Below are 27,993 nucleotides of genomic sequence, written 5' to 3' on the forward strand. Positions count from 1 at the left end.
GTAGCAGACTATGCTTCAAAGGTCGCGTGTATTAGAGGAGGCTAGGCTAGACATGCCTACAACAGCAGGAGTGGAGTTTAAGGTTGTGGTTATTTGGCATTGCTTTTTCAAGAGATGAAACATTCATACAGCTTTAGACTGGTTAGCCTTGCATTGTGTGGGTGTGCTGCGTTTGCCTAACAGCGTGGCTGTACATTTTCAGAGAAATGATTTTAAACAGGCTTGTACATGCGCTTCTATTCACTGCCCTCAATAGTGGACGATTGGTTAGGGCTCATAGTGTAAGTAACTAGCGAGGTAATAACATATAGAACGTGATATACCGCTGGAGTTAAATCTTGACAAAAAACAAACAAACAAAAAAAATATATAACATTACGAGTAAGGGTTAATGTTGGCATGGGGTTACACATATTAATTACATGTCGAGCTAAAATGAAAAAATGAGAGTCCGTAAAGTTCAACTCTTACACATCCATGTTGCTGCAAAAGTCCCATGATTCTTGTCACCTGGCCCTTCTCAGCCGATGCCCCCACGTGGCAGAAGGTGTGCAAGCCTCCCGGTGAGCTGTCGCAGGGCAATTCCTGCAGCTGCTTCCTTCGGTGGTGCTGCTGGGAGCTGTTCCCATGCGTCCCAGGGATGCGGACTTTGGGGCTGGTCAGCGTCGTGGCTGGTTGTGTGAGTATTGTGAGGGCTCACGCTGTGCCGGTTCAGAGGTGTTGGTGCCGCTGATTGGGAGTTTGGATGGGTGTCTCGATCTGTCCTGTTTAGAGGCTTGGGGTTGTGAGCGTAGCTGTCCGAGGGCCCCGGCGCCGTTTCCCGCCATATTGATCTTCGGCTTTGTTTCCATCTTGAGGCCGCTCGGGAGTTACAGGATGGGTACTCCTGCAGGTGGCGCCGGGTAGCCGGGCGTATCCACGCCTTAACCGCTCTCACCGCTAGCTTGTAGGTCTGTCTCTTGTCCTTGAGCTTCGCCCAGAGATAGTTGCATAGCCGGCTTACAAACTCTAGCGTGTGCGTGGGCGGCTTAATTGGTGTTCGCTGGGTCCTAGGCTGCTTCTGAGCCGCCATCTTGGCTGTGCTCAGTTTGTCGCGTGTGGCTGGTGGTTTGGTCGCTTGGGAAGGCGATAATATGGGGGTTAGCGCCCCCAGCGAGGACCGGGATGTCCCCCGCCGGTCCAGAGGGGGGGGGGGTAGGGTTGCCGCCGAACCAGACCGAGTATTTAAAGGCAGGGAGGTCGGCCGCCTCTCCCCAGCCCTTATTCAGTAGGCCGCAGCAGCGTGGCTCAGGTCTTCATCGGGTTACAGGCTAGATTCGGGTGTCTGCGTGTGGCTCAAGTATCCCGCTTCCAGATAATGCCTTTCAATAGCATTTATTAGTCGATTAGTCAAGGTTGTCCCGCTTCAGAGTTAGAAAGGCCCGGGAGCTCAAGTCCCACACGTCTGCCCCGCATGGCAGCCAGGCTCCGCCCCCCGAGTAAGCACTTTTCTAATGCACATTTTATGCATATTTTGTATTTTAGATATACATATATATTTTAACATTGTTTTATATATTTTTTATATACCGTATATACTCGAGTATAAGCCGACCCGAATATAAGCCGAGGCCCCTAATTTTACCCCAAAAAACTGGGAAAACTTATTGACTCGAGTATAAGACTAGGGTGGGAAATGCAGCAGCTACTGGTAAATTTCTAAATAAAATTAGATCCTAAAAAAATATATTAATTGAATATTTATTTACAGTGTGTGTATAATGAATGCAGTGTGTGTATAATGAATGCAGTGTGTGTGTGTATGAGTGCAGTGTGTGTGTATGAGTGCAGTGTGTGCGTATGAGTGCAGTGTGTGCGTATGAGTGCAGCGTGTGCGTATGAGTGCAGTGTGTGCGTATGAGTGCAGCGTGTGTATGTGTGCAGCGTGTGTATGTGTGCAGCGTGTGTATGTGTGCAGTGTGTGTATGAGTGCAGTGTGTGTGTATGAGTGCAGTGTGTGTGTATGTGCAGCGTGTGTATGTGTGCAGTGTGTGTATGAGTGCAGTGTGTGTATGAGTGCAGTGTGTGTATGAGTGCAGTGTGTGCAGTGTGTGTATGTGTATGTGTGCAGTGTGTGTGTGTGTGTGTGTGTGTGTGTGTGTGTGTGTTTTGCAGAGCTTTGGTGGGGGTGGGCAATTTTATTATTATTTTTTTAATTATTTTAATATTTTTTTTATTATTATTTCTTATTATTATTTTTTATTTAATTTAATTATTTTTTTATTTTATTATTATATATTATTTATTTATATTATATATTTTTTTTCGTCCCCCCTCCCTGCTTTATACATAGCAGGGAGGGGGGCTCTCCTTCCCTGGTGGTCCAGTGGCATTGGCAGTTCAGTGGGGGGGCTGTGGGGGTTGCAGAGAGCATTTACTTACCTGTCCTGCAGCTCCTGTCAGCTCTCTCCTCCTCTGCGCCGTCCATTCAGCTCTTCTGTCAGCTCACACTGTAAGTCTAGCGAGAGCCGCGGCTCTCGCGAGATTTACACTGGGAGCTGACCGAGGTGCTGAACGGACGGCGCAGAGGAGGAGAGAGCTGACAGGAGCTGCAGGACAGGTAAGTAAATGCTCTCTGCAGCCCCCACAGCCCCAGTCTGTATTATGACAATGCAAATTGCCATAATACAGACTATTGACTCGAGTATAAGCCGAGTTGGGGTTTTTCAGCACAAAAAAATGTGCTGAAAAACTCGGCTTATACTCGAGTATATACGGTATATATTTTTTTTATATATATATTTTTATATATTTTTTTATATATATTTCTTTTGAGTAAGGATGGCCATTTTAAGATTTTAAATATTTAATATATATGTATATTGATAATAGAAATATCTATTGGATCACAATATTACCATTTTTGCTGGTTAGCATTAATATATCTTTCCCTTCCCCTTGGGTCTCACAAAGTGTATTACCCTATTTCATATATTTTACACTCAAATTTTATGTATGCTTTACACTAATCCCTCCCATCCCTCTGTTTTACTGTTTTACTGTTTTATTATTTCTTATCATTATTTGATGTTACCATGTTTGAAAAAAGTCATTTTCATGTTCCTTATTTCCCACATGCTTTAAAAATATAACGAAGAACGGTAAAATCTGTCCAACATATGGACAATATGGACAATAAAGTTGTTTAACAAACGGAACGCATATGCGTTCCATCTACGATCGAAACCGGAAGTCAAGGACCGGAAGTTCGTCATCAATATGCGAGTGAAAACGTCATAGTAAGGAGCCAAATACGGAACAGGTGAATCTCATGGGGAGCATCTAGAAGAGGTATAAGAGGACATTCACCAAAGGTATTTTTAGCAACTGAGGAAGCCTAATTTCCAGGCGAAACGCGTCTTGCTACTGATATATCCCACAGTGGACTTTTCAGACTTTACCACTGATAGTGGTTTTTACAAGTAGTCTTGTTTTTATTAGTTTGTTTTTGTTATTTTGTATTTTACCACGTGTATCTCCATATTAAAAGGAAGTAGTGTCTCTATCCCCTTGCATGGACATTCCTTCTCTTTTGGGATAAAGCCTCACCAATTTACTTAAAGGGAGTGGGATCCATCCAAATCTTCCCACAGGCATCTAGATTGAGCCATATCTCTGGCTCTCTCCTTGTGAGTATTTAATCACGATACCTGCACTTTATTACTCATGTACTATATGATCTTGCACTAGGTGCTTGCATATTATTTTGTCTTTACAGCTATTTCCTTTGTTGCCATTACTTTACATCTCCAACCAAGATACCATAGCCTTCCAGCTAAGGTGGTAGAGGTTAACACAGTAAAGGAGTTTAAGCATGCGTGGGATAGGCATAAGGCTATCCTAACTATAAGATAAGGCCAGGGACTAATGAAAGTATTTAGAAAACTGGGCAGACTAGATGGGCCGAATGGTTCTTATCTGCCGTCACATTCTATGTTTCTATGTTTCTATGATACTCCACCCACTGTGTATGTATATGTTTTGCTTTGTTTTAGTGTGGATAGAGAGGTTACCACACGGGTGTTTTTGAGCTTCTTGGTATTTGGTTGATTTACACGTTCAGACTCTGTATTTGTATTTTTAATAACACACAAAGAATGAAGTGTTGCCATTTTTTTATTGAACACACCATGTAAACATTCACATCGCAGGTGGAAAAAGTATGTGAACCCTTGGATTTAATAACTGGTTGAACCTCCTTTGAAGCAATAACTTCAACCAAACGTTTCCTGTAGTTGCAGATCAGACGTGCACAACGGTCAGGAGTAATTCTTGACCATTCCTCTTTACAGAACTATTTCAGTTCAGCAATATTCTTGGGATGTCTGGTGTGAATCGCTTTCTTGAGGTCATGACATAGCATCTCAATCGGGTTGAGGTCAGGCCTCTGACTGGGCCACTTCAGAAGGCGTATTTTCTTCTGTTTAAGCCATTCTGTTGTTGATTTACTTCTATGCTTTGGGTCATTGTCCTGTTGCAACACCCATCTTCTGTTGAGCTTCAGCTGGTAGACAGATGGCCTTAAATTCTCCTGCAAAATGTCTTGATAAACTTGGGAATTCATTTTTTCTTCGATGATAGCAATCCGTCCAGGCCCTGACGCAGCAACGCAGCCCCAAACCATGATGCCCCCACCACCATACTTCACAGTTGGGATGAGGTTTTGATGTTGGTGTGCTGTGCCTCTTTTTCGCCACACATAGTGTTGTGTGTTTCTTCCAAACAACTCAACTTTGGTTTCATCTGTCCACAGAATATTTTGCCAGTACTGCTGTGGAACATCCAGGTGCTCTTGTGCAAACTGTAAACGTGCAGCAATGTTTTGTTTGGACAGCAGTGGCTTCCTCTGTGGTATCCTCCCATGAAATCCATTCTTGTTTAGTGTTTTACGTATTGTAGATTTGCTAACAGGGATGTTAGCATTTGCCAGTGACTTTTGTAAGTCTTTAGCTGACACTCTAGGATTCTTCTTCACCTCATTGAGCAGTCTGCGCTGTGCTCTTGCAGTCATCTTTACAGGACGGCCACTCCTAGGGAGAGTAGCAGAGGTGCTGAACTTTCTCCATTTATAGACAATTTGTCTTACCGTGGACTGATGAACAGCAAGGCTTTTGGAGATACTTTTATAACCCTTTCCAGCTTTGTGCAAGTCAACAATTCTTAATCGTAGGTCTTCTAAGAGCTCTTTTGTGCGAGGCATCATTCACATCAGGCAATGCTTCTTGTGAAAAGCAAACCCAGAACTGGTGTGTGTGTTTTTATTGGGCAGGGCAGCTGTAACCAACACCTCCAATCTCATCTCATTGATTGGACTCTAGTTGGCTGACATCTCATACCAATTAGCTCTTGGAGATGTCATTAGTCTAGGGGTTCAATCAAATACTTTTTCCACCTGCACTGTGAATGTTTACAGGGTGTGTTCAATAAAAACATGGCAACATTTCATTCTTTGTGTGTTACTAGTTTAAGCAGAATGTGATTGTCTATTGTTGTGACTTAGATGATGATCAGATCACATTTTATGACCAATTTGTGCAGAAATCCATATCATTCCAAAGGGTTCACATACTTTTTCTTGCAACTGTATATATATATATATATATATATATATATATATATATATATATACACAGATACAGTATATACAATATATATATAGTTATATATAAAAGAGTGTTTCTTTAACTGTAAAAGTGTGTGGAGGAGTAATGGGGAGATTTTATCTGTTTCTAGCAGGGAAGAACGAGAGCAGGTGCAATAAAATCTCATACTGGTACAAATTTCCGTTGCTTGCTGATTAGACGAAAGTCCTCACAACTGCTAACCCCATGGGATGTTGCTTGTTCAATGGCTTTATACTGAGCACGGAAAGCTTTGTAAATAGCAAAAAAAAAAAAACGTTGTTTCCACACATGGGTAAATGCTACCACCACATACTAACCCTTTGATGTATTTCCACTAACAACAGACCTCACTCCCACACCACGAAAAGTACTAATGAGAGCAAGGGGGGAACCTCTAAATGCTGTGAAGCCCTGACTGAATGGTTAATTGTAGGGTTTCTCGGAAACCAATTACTAATTACCCCTTAGTACCAGGACAAAATGCCATGTTAACAGAAAATGAATTAGAATTTATTAATGAAAACATCACTAGTATATTCTTTCTTACTCATTAAGGGCGGTGAAATTGAAAGGAAGCGTGTATTGTAGTCTAGGGTGGGGTAAACCACACAACAAAGTAAGTGGAGTGTATGAAGTGTTCTGTGCAAGGTACTCTGTGCAATTTGAAGCTTTTAAAGTCTGTTGTCTTGATGATGCTTATAAACATTGCTTACATAACCCCAAGCTATTCTGCAGCCAAGGTAAATATACTTCAATGCGGAGACAAAGTGGGCATGGAGTTTTATAAAGCTGCCTTAGTGCTGCCGGTGCACTCCACGCTTTCACTCCCACACATTTCTGTTGCCAATTCTTGTCTAGTCTTACTCTTACACGCTATTTCAGCTTGAGGAGATGTCATGTGGGGCAAAAACCTCTATAAAGGGAGATTTGAGAAGCCAGGGAAGTAAACGATGCTTTGGATCCGGCTGTCAGCTGTAATGTGACAAGCCCTTAGTGCTTTCTCCCTAAGGGAGTACACCTTCTGCCTATGTGCACTTTTTAACTAGAGTCATATCCATGATATCAGGAGCAAAGACTTCTGCTCTTTCCTGACCAAATTATGGGAAATAAGAAGGGAGGGGGGGTGTCTGCTAAAGTCTATCTTAAAGAACAAGGGTTAACAAATTATTCCATTCCCTGAGCCAGGAGAATTGAGCTGAAAGCTTGCTGTGTATTCGGGATTGGCAGCACAGTCCTCACCGTGCCCTTTTAAGACAGGCGACCTCTTACTGAACATGGGCAAGTCCCACCTCCACTCCGAGCAATAAACATGCTCAAATTTGGTTTATTTTGTGGGCATCTAAGTCTAAGGGAAACTGTATAATCTTACAATGTTTACGAGCATGTGTACTTCAAAGACTTAACTCGTGCAAAACAGAACAGATAGTTACATTGACGCTAAGACAAAGCATTGAGAAATGAAGGAATAATCAGGACAGGAAGAGTTAGAGAGATTAATTATTAAAGAAAATTTCTGGAATCTCCATTTCTATGTAATAAATATTTCATCCAAATATTATCTCCCCTGTGTCTCATTATAAATATGCAGCAAACATGCTTGCATCAGGGGAAAACCTTTGTCATCACACACCCTAAGCATTGGTACTTTGTGACATCATAATCAGGGACAGTGCCAGTCAGGAGGCACTACAACTAACAAACATAACACCCAGATGTCTTGTGGTATCATATGGGTAGGGGTATGGAAATATTTTCTTTTAGAAATCTTATTGTCCAAGGGACTAGAGTGGTAGCACAATCTACTACTTCTGACACAAAATAATAAAAAATAAAAAATAAAAATGTGGGAACCCTGCTTAGACCTGGATATTGGAAAGGGTTCCTAAACTCTGAATTTTCCCAAATTAAATCTGAATGGAAAACGAAGGCAAAATAACTGGAAACAATCTCCAACTCAGCTATAGTCACAACTAACCAACATCAGTTTTGAGTAAATTTGACTAGATGTAATCGGCATGTGCGTGTGTTGACTGGGTTAATGTGCGGTGTGTGCTGGCTGTATGTAATGTATGTCTGTGGTGTGTGCTGGTTATATGTAATGTGTTCGCTGGTTGTATGTAATGTGTGTATGCTGTATGTAATGTGTGTAGTGTATGTGTGCTGTCTCTATGTAATTTGTGAGGTATGTGCTGGCTGTATGTATTGTGTTTGAGTGTACTGGCTGCATGTAGTGTGTGTGTGGTGTGTGGTGGCTGTATCTAGTGTGTGCGCTAGCAGTATGGAGTGTTTATGTAAGATGTGTGCTGGCTAAATGTAGTGTGTATGGTATGTGGTGGCTGTATCTAGTGTGTGCTGTGAGTATGTAATGTTTGTGTGTGGTGTGTGTTGGCTCTATGTCGTGTGTGTGATAGACATATCCCCCCCTGCATCCCACGCTTAGCCTACCTGGTGGATTTTACTTGAATCCTGAGGTTCCCTTGAGGGATCATATTACGTGGCGGTCTAGAGCGGTTCCTGGATCCTGGGTGGTCAAATGGAGGACCATCCTCCAGCAGGTGCAGACCTCCGTAATTGTTTCTCGTGGTTCTAGCACTCTGAGTCAGAATGCATGCTGTAGATACCGGCGGCTGCACTCTCACTCAATAAAGAGCGCAGGACCACAAACAAGTGATTACTTTAGTCTGCACCTGCCAGAGGTAAAGACCTCACACTCCCTGCCTCGATCGTGTCCTCCCTATAGCTAAGAGTTAAAAAAAAATTGTCTTACCAATGCCCGGAACTAGACTACACAGGCCATACAAATCCACAAACCTGAAGAATGGCAAATAATATACCTAAAATATATAATAAATAAAAAATAAATAAATAATAAAAACAATAATATATATATATATATATATATTCAAATGGAAAGAGTGCACTCAAAGGTCTTCTTAAGGATATAAACGATTTATTTTGCCAAAATTTCAAAAGACATACAAGTCGACGTTTCAGTCCTCGTGGGACTTTTTTCAAGACAATGAAAGGCAGGAAAACTGTGATTTAAATATGCATTACAGGTGATTTGATTGGAGAGTAGATTATATGAAAGAGAGGCTGTGCAAACGTGAAAAAGATTGTTCAACTTTGAAAGTAGGGATTAACCCCTTGAGTGCCTAAAGTAAAAAAAGGCCTGACAGTGATAGTGGTTACGGCCAAACATCTAATAATCTGCGCTCGCAGACATATTATAAAATTCAAGGATAAGAAATAAGAAATAAGAAATACCGAGGCCACCTTAAAATGGCTAAGAGTTTAAGGATCTTTTTGAATATTTTAACAAATTTGTTAAACTGTGTTAGACAATATTTTACATTTGCTACATTTTTAACATTTTTAACACTAACATACGGTGGCTGCGTATAAATTGGAATTCCCAATATAAAACGAAACATTTTAGCAAAACTTCAAAGTATGATTGAATGCCCCGCCAGGTTACTATGTATATACTTAATTATATTACAGATTTACGGCCATACAGTATATAGAGTCTAGCTGGAACCATCGTCAGCCAACATATTCTAGAAAAAAAATATAATAATAATATGGATAATATATAGTTGAAAAAAGTCTCATGAATAAATCATCCGTTATGATTTTTCTTTAACCTTTAGTACAAATATATCAATATATCAATTACTGTGCTCTTCTTTATCTTTTCGGGGTGAAGCAACTGAGTGGGTTAATTTCATTAAGTCCCCCCGGGGACAAAGTTCCTAATGTAAAGATCCAAAAGGCTTCTCTTTGAAGAAGTAAGACATCTCTGTCACCCCCCCTGTTCGGGGCCGGAACATGTTCAATGCCCATGAATTTCAATGTGGGCAGTGTGTGTCCTGCTTCCAAAAAATGTTTGGCTATGGGGGTGGTTGCTATGCCACTAGATAACGCAGTCCTGATAGTGGATCTGTGTCCCCTCATGCGTTCCCTGAGGTCATTAGACGTTTTACCGATATACATGAGTCCACATGGGCAGATGATACGATATATTACATGTGTAGTGGTACACATGATCCTTTGCCTTATCTTGTATTCTTTGCCCGATCGAGGGTGGTAAAACACTTTGCCCGGGGTCATACTATTGCAAGCCATGCATTTCAGACAACGATAGCAGCCTGGGTTTTGAACAGACTGTTGTGCCATAGATATATCCGTATGAACCAGATAGTCTCTTAGGTTCCTATTTCTCCTATAACTAATCATAGGAGTGTTTTGAAATATCGTCGGTAGTGTTTTATCTTTTTTGAGAACCTCCCAATTGTGTCTTATTTTCTGGGACATCTCTCCCGATAGTGAGTGGAACGTTTGAGGGAAAATCATTCTATTTTGGTTATTTTTGATTTCAGGACCGTCTGTGTAATTTTTAAGTGCTTTTGAATATGCACCCTCCAGCAGTTGTCTTGGGTATCCACGTTGTGCAAACTTTTCAAACATTTCTTGTACCTGGTTTGCTGCTTTTGTAGAATCAGAGTTATTCCTCAGTATTCTCATAAACTGAGATACCGGTAAAGATTTTATAAGGTTGGGTGGATGGTGACTGCTGGCGTGTAGTAGCGTATTGCGATCAGTTTCCTTGGCAAATAAAGTATACCCCAGCTTGTTATCTTCTATGAAAATTCGAAGATCCAAGAAGTCAATTTGTTGGTTGTTAATTTGATGGGTAAGTCTTACTGGTGAGTCCAGTTGATTCAATGACCCTATCATATCATGGAGGCTTTGTTCATCACCTGTCCATATGATGAGCACGTCATCGATGTATCTTAGGTATTTCAAGATATACTGACCATATTTTTGAAGTATATGTATCTGTTCGTATGCATGCATATATGCATTGGCATACATGGGTGCCATAGGAGCACCCATCGATGTTCCGGATATTTGTATATAGAATGCTTTTTCGAATCGAAAATAATTAAGTGTGAGGCATAGTTCCAATAATTCAAGTATATATTCAATCGGGGGCTCTATACGTTCTTGGTACTGTGTTAGTACTTGGCGCATCGCCTGGATTCCCTCCTCATGGGGAATTATGGTGTATAAACTGCTTACGTCGATGGCTGCTAAGTAGACTCCTTGTGGGGGGAGTTCTATAGAATTTAAGGCTGCTATGACTTGCGCAGAGTCCTTGACATAGGTAGGTAATGACATTACTGGTTTTTTAAATTTTGCGTCTAACCATTTCCCTATGGGTTCTAATAGTCCCCCGATCGCCGATACAATCGGACGTCCTGGTGGGCACTCCAGATTTTTATGAACCTTAGGCACTGTATATATGATCGGGCACCGAGGGTGGGTTTCAAACAAATATTCATATTCCGTGGTAGTGAGGAAACCTGCTTCTAAGCCTCTTTGCAGCGTCTGTTGGACAACTTTACTGAATTCGTAGGTGGGATCTATTTGCGTATATTCATAGACTCTGGTATCTTTTAGTTGTTTAAGGATTTCTTCCTTATAGTCGTCATATTGTTGGACGACTATTGCGCCTCCCTTGTCCGCTGGACGTATGGTAATGGACATGTCTTTAGCCAGGCTGTTTAAGGCTTCTCTTTCGTCTTTAGATAAATTCGGACGTCTTTGGTTCCGGGTGGTTGTAACTTTCATAGTATCAAATTTTAACATTTGTGAGAACGTTTTTAATGTAGGGTTTAGATTGGAGGGGTCAAAGGTGCTTCTCATTTTGAACTTTTCACTGTTCTCCTCACTTTGATGTTGTTGATTAGAACTTTTGAAGAAATCTGCTAAACTGAGTTTTCTGTTAAATTGAAATTGCTCAATTTCCCATTGGAATTTATTAATATTAGCAGTCGGAACAAATGAAAGTCCTTTATTTAGAAGCATAATTTCTGTAGTGGTGAGGTTCCTGGTGGATAGATTGATAATAGGGTTAACTAGCGTCTCCTTGGCGGTCGTCCCCTGTGTCCAGTGCCTTTTCCCTTTCTGTCCCCTCCTGGTGTAATTTTGATGTTTGGAGGGCGCTCTGTGCCTTGGTGGTTCCCACTTGCGGTTTCTCTCACCAGACCAAGTCCCGGTTCTAAAAAAGACGTATTGTATGATGCTGTGGTATTAGAGTAAGCCCCCTCTCTTTGCGAATCCTTATAATCAGAGTCAGAGGCCGACTCTCCCGAAGTAAAGTCGACAGTAGATGCAATTGGTTTTCTAATTCTAGGCTTGTAGGTTCTATATGCGGGTCTGGTGTTGTCTCCTGATAGCCACCTGTATACTCTGTGCTCTGAGTAATCAGCTTGTACTTTGGTGAGTTTTTCTCTTTTGAACCTAACCAAATCGTTTTTATATTGTTTCAGATCTTCTGTTAGTTTCTGAATCAATGTATCACAGTTGGGTGCTGTTATTGTAGTTGTATGCAGTACTTCATAATTTGAAATTTTAAATTTAGTAATTTTTAATTCACGACCTACCTCCTCGATCACCACCAGCATCAGGTCCAGGGAACACTTGTTTAGTATACCAATCCACTTCCGACACACTTCAGGGTTGTTTCTTCCAATAGTTGGAACGTTCTTGATCCGAAAACCTCTAGGGATTTTTTTCATGCGGTAATAGTCGGATAAGTAGGTGGCATGTAGTTCGAGATCAATTTGTCTTTGTTTGAGTTTAAGCAGATTTCTAATAACGTCCCGAGGTTCAGTAGATACTGGTAGGTCCGAGTCCGTTTGCGGCCATAAAATAGCTGCGGCTTCTGCTTCTGTATATTGCAATACTTCTGCGTGGTCTACATACGCTCCGGCTCTGGTCAGGAATTCCTCCATAGATCAAATCCTTGAAAACGATATAACTCTCCTGGGTCTGGTGCGTGGATTGAGCCCTGGCTTGACGGGCTCGCCGTAATCAATACAAACTGCAAATGTCCCGCACTCAATGTACCGGTCTTGTGCTTGCCTCGGTGCTGCCTCAGCCTTCAATATATTCAAATGGAAAGAGTGCACTCAAAGGTCTTCTTAAGGATATAAACGATTTATTTTGCCAAAATTTCAAAAGACATACAAGTCGACGTTTCAGTCCTCGTGGGACTTTTTTCAAGACAATGAAAGGCAGGAAAACTGTGATTTAAATATGCATTACAGGTGATTTGATTGGAGAGTAGATTATATGAAAGAGAGGCTGTGCAAACGTGAAAAAGATTGTTCAACTTTGAAAGTAGGGATTAACCCCTTGAGTGCCTAAAGTAAAAAAAGGCCTGACAGTGATAGTGGTTACGGCCAAACATCTAATAATCTGCGCTCGCAGACATATTATAAAATTCAAGGATAAGAAATAAGAAATAAGAAATACCGAGGCCACCTTAAAATGGCTAAGAGTTTAAGGATCTTTTTGAATATTTTAACAAATTTGTTAAACTGTGTTAGACAGTTAGACAGTTAAACTGTGTTAGACAATATATATATATATATATATATATATATATATATATGTACAAAATACACAATCCAGCGCACTCGCTTGGTTTAATTTATATATATGTATATATGAGATATATATATATATACCACATATTATATCTATATATATGTATGTATATATATATATATATATATATATCTTATATATAACATCATACTAAGTGCATTTTTTATTATTATATACATATATTAATATAAAAAATAAACTTAGAGTAAAATTACACACGTATATCTATATATATATATATATATATATATATATCTAATAACTATATATATTGCATATATATATATATATATATATAAATATATAAAATAAAAATAAATAATAATTAATTAATAAATAAATAAAAAATAAAAATATTCTACATGCATATTTATGCGATATTTTTACATATTTAAATAATTTACCGTATTTTTCGCTCCATAAGACGCACTTTTTTTCCCCTCAAAAGTGAGGGGAAATGTCTGTGCGTCTTATGGAGCGAATATGAAGCTTTACTTACCTGTCTTGCAGCATTGGCCGGCAGCACAGGGCGCACCGCGGTAGTGGAACTTGAATTTCATGTTCCGGTTTCCGGCGGGACTGAAAGGAAGTGTGCACAAGCTGAGTTCAGAATATTTTTTTTCTGGGTTTCTTCCTCTAAAAACTAGGTGCGTCTTATGGTGAGGTGCGTCTTATGGAGCGAAAAATACGGTAATTGATTGCAATTTGGAGGACCTGCCTGACAACCCAGGCCAAAAGTCCAGAGAATTTAATTTGCTAACATTATATTTAACCCTGTAACTTTCCAAGACACCCTAAAACCTGTACATGGGGGGGGAAGGGGTACTGTTTTACTCGGTAGACTTACTCGGTGTACTGCTGTACACACATATTAGTGTTTCAAAACAGTCAAACATATCACAGCAATGATATTGTCAGTGAAAGTGACGTTTTCTACATTTATGCCACACAAACGGCACTTTCACTGATTGTTGTGATACGTTTTATTGTTTTGAAACACTAATTTTTGTGTTCAGCGAAGGCTCCCGAGTATAACAGTACACCCCCATGTACAGGTTTTATAGTGTTTTTAAAAAGTTACAGGGTCAACTATAAGGCTTGATTTTAAAGTTTTTTCAGTTTGCCAGATTGGTTATGATCCTTTTTAGAGTTTATGGTAGCCCAAGAATAAGAATTACCCCCATGATGGCATACCATTTGCAAAAGAAAACAACCCAAGGTATTGCAAATGGGGTATGTTCAGTCTTTTTTAGTAGCCACTTAGTCACAAACACTGGCCAAAGTTAGCGTTCATAATTGTTTTTTGCATTTTTAACACACAAATATAAATGCTAACTTTGGCCAGAGTTAGTGACTAAGTGGCTACTAAAGAAATACTGGACATACCCCATATTAAACACCCTGGGTTGTCTACTTTAAAAAAATATATGGTTTGATGTTGGTTAAATTACATTGGCCGGCTTCAAAAATGTCCCAAATAGGACATGGGTGCATGATGAACAGCTGTGAAACTTTCTAAACTCAGGACAAAATTTAGAAACTATTTATCATGGGTGTTTTTTGGCGGTTATAGATGCGTAACAGATTTTGGGGGTAAAAGTTCGAAAAAGTGTGTTTTTTAAATTTTTTCATCATATTTTATAATGTTTTTATAATAAATTATATGATATTAAGAAAATAACCGTGTCTTTAGAAAGACCATTTAATGGCGAGAAAAACAGTATATAATATGTGTGGGTACAGTAAATGAGTAAGAGGAAAATTACAGCTAGACACAAACACCGCAGAAATTTAAAAAGAGCCCTCGTCCGAAACGGTAAGAAAATTGAAAAGCCGTCTGGTCACTAAGGGGTTAATGTGTACATTATTGCGTAGGAACACCTCTAGTGGCCACTCCTCAATCGGCAACTAGGGGCGCTTACTGTGGCAGTGCTGCACAGTGTGCTGCACCGACGTTCAGCGTCTTCATGCATTGCATTGATGCAATGTATCTCTTTGAGGAGATTCTGCTTGGCCAGGGTGGGGGCACATGGGGGCTAGGGAGGGTCTGGGAGGGGGTTTAGGGACACATGGAGGGCTGGTGGGGTATAAGGACACATGAAGGGCTAGAGGGGGTATAGGGACACATGGGGGTTGGGAGGGGGTATAGGGACATATGAAGGGCTGGGAGGGAGTATAGGGATACATGGAGGGCTGGGATGGGTATAGGGACACATGAACTGCTTGGATGGGGGTATAGAGACACATGAAGGGCTGGGAGGGGGTCTAGTGGCACACATGGAGGGCTGGGTGAGAGGGTTAATAGGACACATGGGGGCTGGGTGCTAATGGGACACAAAGGGGGCTCATGAGACACATGTGGGGATGCTGCTGAGACACATGGGATGGCTAATAAGACGTATAGGGCTCGGAGGGGGTAATGGGATGCATGGAGGACTGGGAGGGGGTATAGGGACACATGGAGGGCTGGGGGGCTAATGGGACACATGGGGGGAGCTACTGAGAGACATTGGTGGGCAAATTAGACACATACAAGGCTAGGAGGGAGCTAATGGGACAAATGGGGGGGCTAATGAGATGCATGGAGGGGCTGGGAGGGTTAATGAGACACCTGGATGGCTAATAAGACACATGGAGGTTCTGGGGGGTTAATGAGACACGTGGAGGGGCAGGGGAGTAAAAAGACACACAGAGAGTCTGTGGGGGGAAAAAAGACACAGAGGCCTGGGAAAGAGACACACAGAATGGCTGGGGAAGGGGAGAATGAAACACACAGAGGAGCTGTTGGGGAAGAGACACACAGAGGTGCTGTGGCCTGAGAAAGAGACTAACAGGGACAGAAGATAAAGAGACAAAGGGGCTGGGGCAAAGAGACACATGAAAGGGGCTTGGGGGAGAAAGACACAAACAATGTGAATGTTCACTTGTGTCTCCTGCTCTCACTGTAATTTAGAGTTGACTGGTGAGAGAAAGACTTTTTATTAAAGGGACACTATAGTCACCAGAACTACTACAGTTTAATGTAATGTGTCTATAGCCTGTCCCTGTAAGGCTGAGCACTGTAAATGATAAATTTTCAGAGAAAAGGCAGTGAGTTACATTGCTGCCTAGGAACATCTCTAGTGACAGTCACTCAGACAGCCACTAGAGCTGCTTCCTAGTCCACTGCTGCAAAGTGTGCTGAACGCAATGCAATGCATCTCTATGAGGAGATGCTGATTGGTGCGGTGAAGCACAGCGTTTTGCCACACATGCGCAATAGCCTCCCAATGCTTTCCTATGGGAATTGAATTGGCGTTGACTGAGATCATCCAGTTGTCAGCCAAAGTGAAGAGCACACTCTTGTTACTTCAAAATGAGAAAGATAACGTAATTTTTTTTACTGCTGTGCAATAACATATATTCACAATGTCAGTCCAATTACGAAACTTTCCTTAATATGTCAAGGTAGTTGTACTAAAAAATTGATTATATGCAAATGCATGTCTGCTTAAAACAAATCCGCTCTTTTGTTTATTTTGAAGTCGTATGAGTGCTTTCTTTCACGTTTGAGAGATCGTTTTCAGTTTTAAGGTTTTTTTTTCCCGCTTTCATATGTGCACACTATGCTGGCGCGATGCATTATGGGGCTGGTATAGAATTTTTTTTCCAGGGCTGCTTTTCATTCCAAGTCCGGCCCTGCTCCCAAAGGGAACCCTAAGGAGGAGAATTAACTGAATAATATGTGGAATATTTCCTTAATGCTCAGCCGACTTGCAACTTGCTAACCACAAGTTGCCTTTTCAACATGTTTAACCTGTGGTAAACACCAGCTGTGTTCAGTTAATATAACACACAGTAAAACAGCAGAAAGTTAAAAAGCAGATTGAGGTGACGTTACAAAGCAACTGTAAAGTGTGTCTTTAAATAACAGTCTGGGGAAGCAGACATTACACAGAGATGTTGTCCTACCAGAAACTCTAGGGATATACAAGCCTTGCCTTCAAGTGTGAATTAACATGTTCAGTTCCTCCCGGCAAGACGGTCTGTGTAGGAAAAAGAGACTTCATCCCAGTAAGATTATACACAGAGACCCAATTCATTCAGGCTGCAAATATCTCTCTATTTATACTTAAATGGTTCGTGGCCAGATTGAGGAATACAGTGGGAAATCAGGAAAATTCTTAATTAAAAACAAGGGCAAAGAAAACATATGGGTGCAGAAAGTGGTTCAGTCTGGTACCATAAAAATCACCTTCAGTATTTTCTGTAAAAGGGTAAACCTACCCAAATATAAGGCAAAGTACTCTGACTTTTTCATGAGATGAGATCCTGAATAAACAAGGATGAAAAGGACACTCAAGTACTAACACTACTGCAGCCCATTGTAGTGGTTATGGTGTTATGAGTCTGTGAGTGCTGATTCCTGGATTTATGTCAAATTGTTTGAAAATATTTGACAAATAGGAATGGTCCCATGGCTCTCTACAACCACTTGGGTAATGCAGAAATTATATTTCTGCATTATCTGTAGGAGTCTGTTCAACACTGGAAAGTGATGATAGGGTGCCAGAAAACAACAATATTGTCAAACAGTTCCCCATTGGTTTGACAGAAAACTGGGGAGAGCAAGAATAGTCTTAAAGTAAACACAGACCTTGCAATGGCCTGTAGAAGTTTTGGTGCTTAGGGGCATATTTGTTGAACTCGGAACAGAAGGAATTTAAAATCTAAACAGAGAAATATAGGTTAACCATGTTATGGGAAAATTCTCCAATTCTTCCAACTGTGGAGTGAAACGTTGCATGTTAGAAGCTAATTCCTTTTCTTCAGTAAAGACCGTTCGAAATGCCGACAAGACCTGTGCGTGTCCTCCTTTTTTAATTTTTTAATTTTTTTGATTTTTCAGCTATAGTCACAGCTTAATTATTTTAGCCTTAGTTTTGCAAGTTGGATTTGTATTCATTAGAATTTAGAGTTTATAGCAACCACCCCCTACACACACACACACACACAGTTCGACAGGTTAATCTTTAGGGTTGCATTATATCAACCAGGGAGGTGATAGGGCTTGGAGCACACTACAGCAAAGCACTGTATGGTGTAGATTTGACAGACTTTTGAAAGCATCCCACATTATGCACATGTCACTAGCTTGGCATCCCATTATGCAAGTCTATAACAATATGTATGTATACAATATATGCAATATATTTTCCATTAAATAGTTTCATTCGATTTTTCCAGGAATCAAAGTGGTCTTCATTGCAGTGCCGGAGCAATAAACAATTTCTTATGAGCAAAGGCCATCCTGTGGACTCACTGATATATAGCCTGGGGACACAATTTTGTTTCTTGACCCAAGAGTTAGGAACCAAAAGTATAGATGTTTAGTTTAATCCATGTACATATATTTACTGTATATAGGTATATTTTTACATTATGGTTATATTTTTGGGAATCGGTGCTAAAAAATTTGCCATTAGGTTCCTAATAAATACCCATAAATATGGACTATCAAACATTTCATTTTTAATACTGATGGGAAGATAGCAAATTTGAACTGTCACTTCTCTGAAATATATACCACAACATTGAATAAAACATTGAAAATTACTTATAACATGTGTTTAAGTGGCAGTGTAAGTTTATTAATGATTTATGCCAGCTCAGACAAGGCAAAGCCAGAGCAAACATTGCAAATGAGTAGTAGAAATATAACAATATTTTAATTTCTCATCTTCTATGTATGTTTTCTATGCTAAATGCTTGTGCAAAAGGACAGAGTTTATAACAATGACAAGGGGCTAAATGAGTGCAGTGATCCTGTCCTTGTAACACTGCAATAATATAAAACATTGCAGTTTTATAGAAAATGCAATCTTTACATTCCAGAGTTATACACAACTCCAGCGGCTGTCTTCCAGACAGCTACTAGGGGTGCTTCCTCCACGACGACTGAATAACCCTCGGTCACGGGAGGTTGCAAGTCATAGTAAAGTATAAAATCCAATGCTTTCTCATGAGACGCATTTGGATGTACACGTGATGCTCTGCGCAAGCACATCAGTTTCCAATTTTCCTCTATGAGGAGCATGGTATTGGTCATCAGCTCAAGAGCTAGATGACATTGCGAAAGGCGGAATCTCAGTGCTGGATAAAAGGTAAGTAAAAACCAAAGGAGGTGGAGAAAAGGTAAGTAAAAACCTTTTTTTGTTTTTATTGACCTTTTATATGTTTTATTGCGCTCTGCGCAAGCGCATCAGTTTCCAATGCTCCTCTTTGAGGAGCAAGGAACTGCCCATCAGCTCAAGAGCTAGATGACATTGCGATAGGCGGAATCTCAGTGCTGGATAAAAGGTAAGTAAAACCTTTTTTAAAATATTTTTATTCAGAAATACTGGGGGAAGCCTAGGGCAATATATCGTTGGGCATACATGATTGTATTACTAAAGCTAAATTGTTCCTTAAGAAAGTCCAGGATACAGAGGTTTGGATTTTACATTCAATTCTATTTTTTTGGCACATCACAAATACATATTTGTAAAATATAAGAATAAGTAAAAGATAATATTAAAAATCTTGGCAATTGACAGTTGGCCTTTAACAGAACATGAGTCAAATGCATTTAAGTTGTACTCATGTTAACCAGTTTTATCTGAAACAAATCAGATAAAGTTCACTTTTGATAACAAAAAGCAGAAACTTTTTGTGTACCTTGCTTGCAACCTCTCTCTTTACAACTGGTTCTGGTACACAGATATATCAAACTACGATACTTTTATTATAGAATTCAAATCAGCCTTGAGGGATAGCTATGGATAATCACAACAAACAATTACTTAAAATATGCTACCCTGCAATGTTTCACTAGAACTATATATTTGAATTGTGACATTTAGAATCCATCCATTGCAAAGTTCCACAGAATAGCTCCCTTTTCTACCAAGATTCTGTTTAGCATTTTACCAATAATGTAACATCTCAACTAGGCGACTCTTTACAATAAAAATATATATCTAAAGCAGCATTATTACAATACATTACATAAATGTGTCTGAAGTGGGGGACGTTGGGAAGATATTCTTAACTTAATCTGTCCCTTGGTAGTGCTATTATCTTCCCACTATACGTTTTGGTTCATGGCAACTGCAGTGGAAATTCAGATTTTTACCAAAGAATTGCCAGACATTCCAAAAAAATCAACAAAGAGCTTTTCATCGGGGCTGTCAGGGTTATTTACAAAAGGGAGACTTTTGGGGATAAATTTCAAATTCATGCCAAATCAGCTAAACTGGAAGCATTGTTGATTTGGAGACTATATACAGTTTTGCTATTTACTATGAATTTCTACCAATTCTAAGTTTAGAAAGTAACCCTGTAAATCGTTATGAAAAAGCTCAAAAGTGACAGGCCATTTTAATTTAATTTATATATAAAAATATATTTTTTTTTTCAGGCTGTTTGAGGCAAAGCAAATAAAGAGAACTGCAGTGCAAGAAGAACTTTGGAAACTTGAGATTTTTCAATGAACCAACAATTGAGAATTTAAATAGAATTTAAAAATGCATGCCAAAGTATATGATCTAGAAAAATTTACGAATTCAAGAAAAGCCTCTATCCTTTATCTTGGCCTTAATGTGGACATTTCCTTGTGAATTCTCTATGATTCTCTGGTTAGCAAATGATTATATGTGCAATCATCTCATTCATACGTTGTGAACTTTAAGCCTTCTACCATTAAGAGGGTAAAAAACTTTCTTATGGCATAACTTTTGATATTATTGCACTGAGGACTATACAGATTGTATATTATCTAGTCTTCTAAATAATCGATGCAAGTAAAGCAATACACATCACTTACAATAATCTGACCATCTCCCCATAAGGAGACCCATTCCACCACTAGATCTGCAGATCATCTCTGCACGAATCTGTTAACTCCTGCTATGACGAAGACACACACAAAATCAGTCTATCAGGACCTATTTTTTTTAAGAGTTCTCTGCCTTTCAGTGGACATACCATTAGTTAGTACACCTATTATAACTGAGAGTAGTATGTTATATTCACCAACGTAACCATGGCTGTTTCAGAGCACTACTGCGCTTTAAGGAAATATTGTGGTGGTCCTTCTCTCTACTCTTACTTTGCCTGACAGTGGTGACATTAATTTTTAGGTTGGACAAGTTGAGGAGTATTTGTATCCCATACCTAACCATTAGTCTCTCCCATTTGTCTCCTAAACATAAATATAATCGATAAAACTAAAGATTTTTTTTTCTTGTATAGCTAACACAGTTGTAAGGCCCTTTTGAAGGGTTGGTTTTGGGCAGGTGTCCACGTTGCCCAATGGATAAAGTCACGCTGTCAGTGCTATACACTAAGGTGAAAATTACCAGGAAGCCAAAGTGAATTTCAAATTCAAGGTCAAATAGCCAAAGTGGAAGTCAAGTATGCTTTCAGTTTGGCTACTTTACCATTACATTGTAAATGTACTTTGAATTTCAGCTAATTCTCACTAGTGAATAATCAATAATTGAACATTTTGTAAGAAATGCAATAAGATTGCTACCTGTAAAGCTTCCTATGTGAGATGCCCTTTCAATACAGTGAAGTTTAGTTAGGCTAGACTAGAGTTTAATCACTAAAATTGGGGATAGTAAAAGCTGACAAGGGAATTGTAAATTACAGTCAAATATAGCCACCATATTGCAAAAATTCTCAAAGCTCATCTCTTTTGCTAAAGATGACTATTTTGACGTAAAATGTGCCATTCTCTTGTCAGTTGTTCACAATTGCAAGTTCAGTGACTACTAAATATTTTGGAGATAGCATCTTTATTAGACGTATGGCATGCTACGTGTAACTGCACAAGTCATACCTTCCTGTAAACGTCAACAAATATGGCAGATATTGAATATAAAACTGACTTCATCAGACGCATGTGTAAGAGGTCTAAAAGTTCATATTGCGGTTGTTTATGTAGTATAGCAAGTAAGACATTAATGGGTTAAACTACGCAAGCAGAAATGGTACTGTGCCTGCTTACAGGACCTGTCACTATGACTGATCGGATGCAGTAGAATAAAATTCCTATAATGTAACAGGGGGAAGTCTTTTAGACTCTCTTATGGAAAGACATTTCCCAACACAGAACATTTATTGATATACTTGTTACGCGAAGGGGAAGGCACTGATTTCATTTAACATGTACCAGCAGAGTTCTAACAAATGGTTAAATGATATTTATAACACATGATGCAAAAGTAGTTTCTATAAATATCATTTCATTCACTTTTTTTTTTTAATGGTACTCCAAGCGACACAGTAAACTGTGTGACATTATATTTTTTCCTCGGTTCTTTAGTGAAGAACAGCAAGAAACTTGCTTTGTTTGCAATAACACATCAACAGCAGTTATTATCTCTATATGCCGCCGCAGTCCACAGAACTAAAAGTACAACACCATAGTGCTTAATCATAGTAATCGTGCATTACATTCTACTGTTGTAAATATATGTACTCTATGTTACACCTGTCACTGCTGGCTGCATTTCATAAAAAAAAAGAGCTAAACTTGAGCTCTTACAAATGTGTTGTCAATAGGATTGTGTTGTGAAACAAGCCTCGGCTGCACTGCATAAAAATATACACGATTTAGGCGTTAATTGGCCAATTTTAAGGTCAACTTTATGGCTAGGCTGCAAAAATTAAGCATCTATTCATTCCTGTGTTAAATGTTAGCACAAAAAGTTAATGTCCATCAATACATTGCTAACGACAATGGTTATCTAGCGCTTGGTTTCTATATTGCCTTACATACATGGTATTGCTCTTTGCAGATGTTATTCAGAATAATCATGTATGATATATTACGGTTTAGATTTTGTGTGGAATAATTCTGGAGAGAGCTCATGTCTCCTTTGCAAACTGTAACTTTAAAGGATGAAGTTGGGTTGAGCTATAGAAGCCAAACTGTGATAAACTGCTGAGATTTTAATCTCATAATTGTGTAAGAGAGATTCTAGGTCAGAGTTCTAAAAGTGGAGCAATTGGCAGGAAAAATGCATTGGTTTCCATAGTGACTGCTTCACTTTTAGAAGTTTGCCCCAGAAATGCTGTTTCCAGACAATGTGTGTGTGGGTACAAACTCATTCACTATTATTCTCAATTAAGTAAAAGATCACTACAGACACATCAGTGTAAAAAAAAAAAAAAAACAACTATACACATATAAGACAAACTTTTTCAATGTTTTTTAAATATATAAACATTGATCATACTGTAAATAATATATATGTAAATAAGATTATGATGGACTGAAAGTTACATTACTGAGTGGCACAGATATGTTTGGCAGTACAGCGGGGGTAGTAGAAACATGGCATGGCATCCCAAAAGAAGGTGGCAGGGAGTCTACTCACATGAAGACATGGTATATGAAGGCCCATCCTCGGGGTCTCTCCAGCACGTTGTACAGATAGTTCTGAAGCCGTCTATATTTCTTATGGGAGGCTGAGGACCGAGGTGGCCCCGGGAGGGGGGTCCCCAGCAGACCCAGACGCCTTGGGCTGCCGCTATCAGTCTGCACCGCGGTAAGAGCCACAAACTCCATGCCGCTGTCCTGGCGAGACATTGGGGCCAGTGATAAGGAGGGCAATCTTCCATTGTCTGTTTGGGGCTGTGCCCCCACGGCCATGATCCCTAGTGGGACAGGGGGGTATCCGCCTTCAGCTCATGCCAGGGGGCAGCCTGGAGGAGGAGGCGGTCAGATCGGCTGGGCACAGAGAGGATCAGGGAGCTGGTTTAGGGGATCAGAGGAAAGTTCAGCCTGAGGGCGGGTGACATGTGTCGGGAGTGAAGTGTCAGGGGCTGCGAGCTGACAAGTTTAGAGGAGACTTTCAGATCCATAACATTGGCAAGTTTTCGGGTGAGAGGATCCGGGTGGAGCAGAGCGCTGCGGGAAAGAGTGGGCACAGAGCTCAGCGCACGCAAGGGGGCAGGCTGTGCGTCAGATGTACAGAGGCAGTGTGCAGCCAGCGCTGACAGCAGCCTCACCTCCTGCTCTCTGAGAGATCCCCGCTCTCCTTCCTTGTGTCAGTGTCCCGGGTTCGGTTCTTCTCCAACCCTCCCAATTGATTACAAACACCTCCCTCCCACTCCGCCTGGTCCTCCCCTTACAGGAGTTACAGTAAGTCACGGGCAGCCTGCATCTCCTCTGGTTCCCACTCACATTCACCTTTTCCTGAGTGGCTCACACCATGTCAGTCCTGGCTCTGTCTGACTCCCATACAACCTGCACATGTTCTCTCACACACGTGCTCACTCACACTAGCTCTCCATCTTCTCGCTGGCACTATCAATCACTTTGTCTAGTACTTGATATCACGCTTATACTTCATTCAGGCTGATACAAAGCAATTCTGGGACTAAGATGAAATAGTGTAGCAATCACCGTGGAAACCAATAAACCGATCCAGCTCATCTTCTCCACTTCTAGAAATGTGAGCCCAGAATTGACGTTTAAAGGTAACCTATGCCTGTCTTTGTATAAGCCCTCTGCAGACACCGGCAAACTAGACTGTGCTACTAAAACATAAAAATAACCGTAAAACAATAGTGTGGGTAGAACTCGATTTGCAAAAGTGATATGAAACTCTCGTGAGTCCTGCGGTATGACTGAACTGCATCCAATTAGAAACACTGATTGTAGAAAAAATATTTTTTTTTAAATCACACTTTCTTTCTCTAAGAAAACATGGCCAAGTGGCCGTATGAATAAAGAACAGTTCTGGAGCATATTGGTAAATTGCATATAAACCAGTGGAATGTTCCTGATGATTGCTACCATTTAGTTTTTAGTCAGCAGGTTGTTATATATATGCACAATGTAATATATAATTTTTTATGTATACATATGGCCAATGAACGCTTTAAATAACCTTCATTACCCATACTGCACATATTTTTTCATCAATTATAATACAATAACGCTTTATTTGTGTAAATGCCAGTGTAAACTCACCAAACCTATATTAAACCTCACACAGGGCAACCTATTACTCTGTATATCTTATAACACATCATGATATAATTAAGTTGTTTCAGGTATTGTACCGGAGGATTGGAGGAAGGCAGATGTTGTTCCTATATTTAAAAAGGGTTCAAAATCCTTGCCTGGAAATTTTAGACCCGTGAGCTTAACTTCTGTGACTGGGAAATTATTTGAACGGCTATTTAGGGATAATATTCAGGAATTCATTGGGAAGAACTGTGTTATTAGCAATAATCAGCATGGTTTTATGAAACATAGGTCATGTCTAACTAACCTAACTGCATTCTACGAAGAAGTAAGCAGAAGTATAGATCAGGGTGTTGCAGTGGATGTGATCTACTTGGACTTTGCCAAGGCATTTGATACGGTTCCTCACAATAGGTTAGTCTTCAAACTAAAAGAAATTGGTCTAGATGAATATTTTTGTTCTTGGGTAGAATATTGACTTAAGGATAGAGTACAACGAGTTGTCATTAATGGTAAATTTTCAAGCTGTACAAAAGTGGTAAGTGGTGTCCCTTTAGGGTTCTGGTTTGGGACCGCTTCTATTTAACATATTTATAAATGATCTTGAAATGGGCATTGAAGCCATGTATCAGTGTTTGCAGATGACACAAAACTTTGTAAAGTAATAAAATGTGAGCAGGATATTGCCTTGCTGCAGAGGGATTTGGATATATTGGGGGACTGGGCACTAAAATGGCAGATGAAATGTAACATAGAGAAATGCAAAGTTATGCACTTCGGGGTTAAAAATGCACAAGCAACTTACACCCTAAATGGTAGTGAATTAGGGGTAACCACACACGAGAAGGATTTGTGAATTGTTATAGACAACAAATTAGGCAGCAATATGCAATGTCAATCTGCAGTTGCTAAGGCTTGGTATAAATAGGGGCATACATTCTCGAGATGAAAATATAATTTTGCCTCTTTATAAATCGCTGGTAAGACCACACCTTGAATATGCTGTGCAATTTTGGACACCTGTTCTAAAGAAAGATATAATGGCACTAGAAAAAGTGCAGAGACGAGCTACAAAATTGATAAAAGGAATGGAGCATTTTAGTTATGAAGAAAGGTTAAACATTTTAAATCTCTTTGGTTTTGAAAAACGGCACCTGAGAGGGGATATGATAACATTATACAACTAGGAAAGCTACAATTTCTGGGGAAAATGTGTGAAGTGTTCTTACCTCCACCAGTAGTCTACAACTGGAGTGGGCGGAGTAACTGTTATTATTTATTTATATAGCACATTTAATTGCAACGTTGCTGCCCAAAGTGCTTCACAGTTACATTAAAACATACATTTATAAAAACATTAGCAGGTGTACAAAAGGCCCTGTCTGTGACATCACTTGCTGCTCCAGCCTGGCACAGGTCAGAGTATTTTGGCGGTTGCCATCTTCAAACGGTCATATTTTAAAAACTATAAATCCTACAGCGAAGAGCTTTATATTGTGAGGATCACAAACCCCATATCTACATTTTGATGCATAGTATGTCTCTGAAGTTGTAAAAATGAGGGCACAGTCGCAGTTTCAAATTTGAACTGGCTAGAGTGGAGTTTCAATGAATGTCAATAGACGGCGTGAGTTGCAAACAAATGGTCATATTGTGAAAACTATCAGGATTATGGCTTAGCCGAGGACATTTTTAGTGGCAGCAGGGATAGCTGAACGTTTTTGATATAAGATTTGTGTAGGTGGGTGTGGCGAAACCGACCTCGCCACGTGTCCTTGGAGGGGGCTGCTTGCCCGCCTCTTGCCTTTGGACTATGGACCCGACTTTATGTGAATGTGTTAACCCAGATAGCTATGCCATGGAGCCCATTCGTGTAGTTAAAGACTTCGGCTCCATGGCAATTGAACTGTTTGAATAGGATCTGAGCGCTATTTGGTAGTTTTGTGCGCTCAGATTCCAGCTATCTGGGGATATGTGACATGTCTGTGTTTTATGTATAAAATGTGTCTTTGTGTATTTTATAGTAATTTAATGCTTTGTGCTCACCATGTGCATAATGGAGTCTTGTCCCCGTCCTGGGAGATAATTGAATTACTTCTCAATTATCTCCAGGATAGAAGACTCTGAAACTGGTCTGGGCCGGAAAGCCATGCTGGCAGGGGGTTTTAAAAGATACTTTACTAACTTTTGAACCCCTAGTCTGATTCATGCCATTTTTTAATATGTTGTTCCCCTGAATGGATTGATTGTGAATATGTAAATGTGATGTATGATTTTAGAGTTATGAAAGTTGGGTAAAAAGTATGTTTTAACTGTATGTGTAATTGAGTTTCCTCTCAGGATAAGGGGAGGGAATATGTGGGATGTAACTGATATGTGATTGGTTGTTTTATACCTCCCTGTGGGCGGTCCTGTATTTTAAAAGACTGTAATAAAACCAGGCTGGGTGTGCCAGCACAATAGTTCCTGTTTTAACCCTCAAAGTGAAGTGTCGTCTCATTCTTGGGAGAGGATTTATTGCATGCTGTTTTAGTTTGACTGCTAGGAGTGCAAACCTATTCGTATGGTTCCTATTCAACTGTCTACAGCATTCAGAGGCTTAAGAGGATTTATATGCTTCTCAGATTCGATGATTGTGGTGTCTGCCAGAGTGCTTGGAGTCCTCAGGAAACGCTAGGAGCATCCTTTAACGGAGGTACCCAGTCGGGGTGCCAGGCGATCCGTTACAGTGGGCTTGAAAATGAGGGAGTGGTGGCAGTTTAGAAATCATGTCCTGATTTTTCAGCTTTTGCCACCTCCCACTCTAGTTTTGAAAATTTTGGCATTCATTCCTATGGGACCAATTTCGCCACAAGAACGACGATA

At 40.0% G+C, this 27,993-nt stretch overlaps 1 protein-coding gene across 4 annotated transcripts in view; it reads right to left on the reverse strand.

Annotated features, from left to right (window-relative positions):
* The window catches only part of KCNQ4 (potassium voltage-gated channel subfamily Q member 4), a 183,586-nt gene extending 159,212 nt beyond the window's left edge, over positions 1-24,374 (reverse strand). For 2 of the 4 annotated variants that reach the window (XM_063456365.1, XM_063456360.1), the window contains exon 1: positions 23,531-24,374. In XM_063456365.1, the coding sequence (XP_063312435.1) occupies positions 23,531-23,805 (275 nt within the window). In that variant the 5' untranslated portion in view covers positions 23,806-24,374. The remainder of the gene's footprint in view (positions 1-23,530) is intronic. The other 2 variants (XM_063456370.1, XM_063456375.1) reach the window with 2 other exon arrangements.
* Positions 24,375-27,993: the final 3,619 nt, after the last annotated feature.

Source organism: Pelobates fuscus, chromosome 1 (assembly GCF_036172605.1).
Source record: "Pelobates fuscus isolate aPelFus1 chromosome 1, aPelFus1.pri, whole genome shotgun sequence".
Classification (NCBI taxonomy): Eukaryota; Metazoa; Chordata; class Amphibia; order Anura; family Pelobatidae; genus Pelobates; species Pelobates fuscus.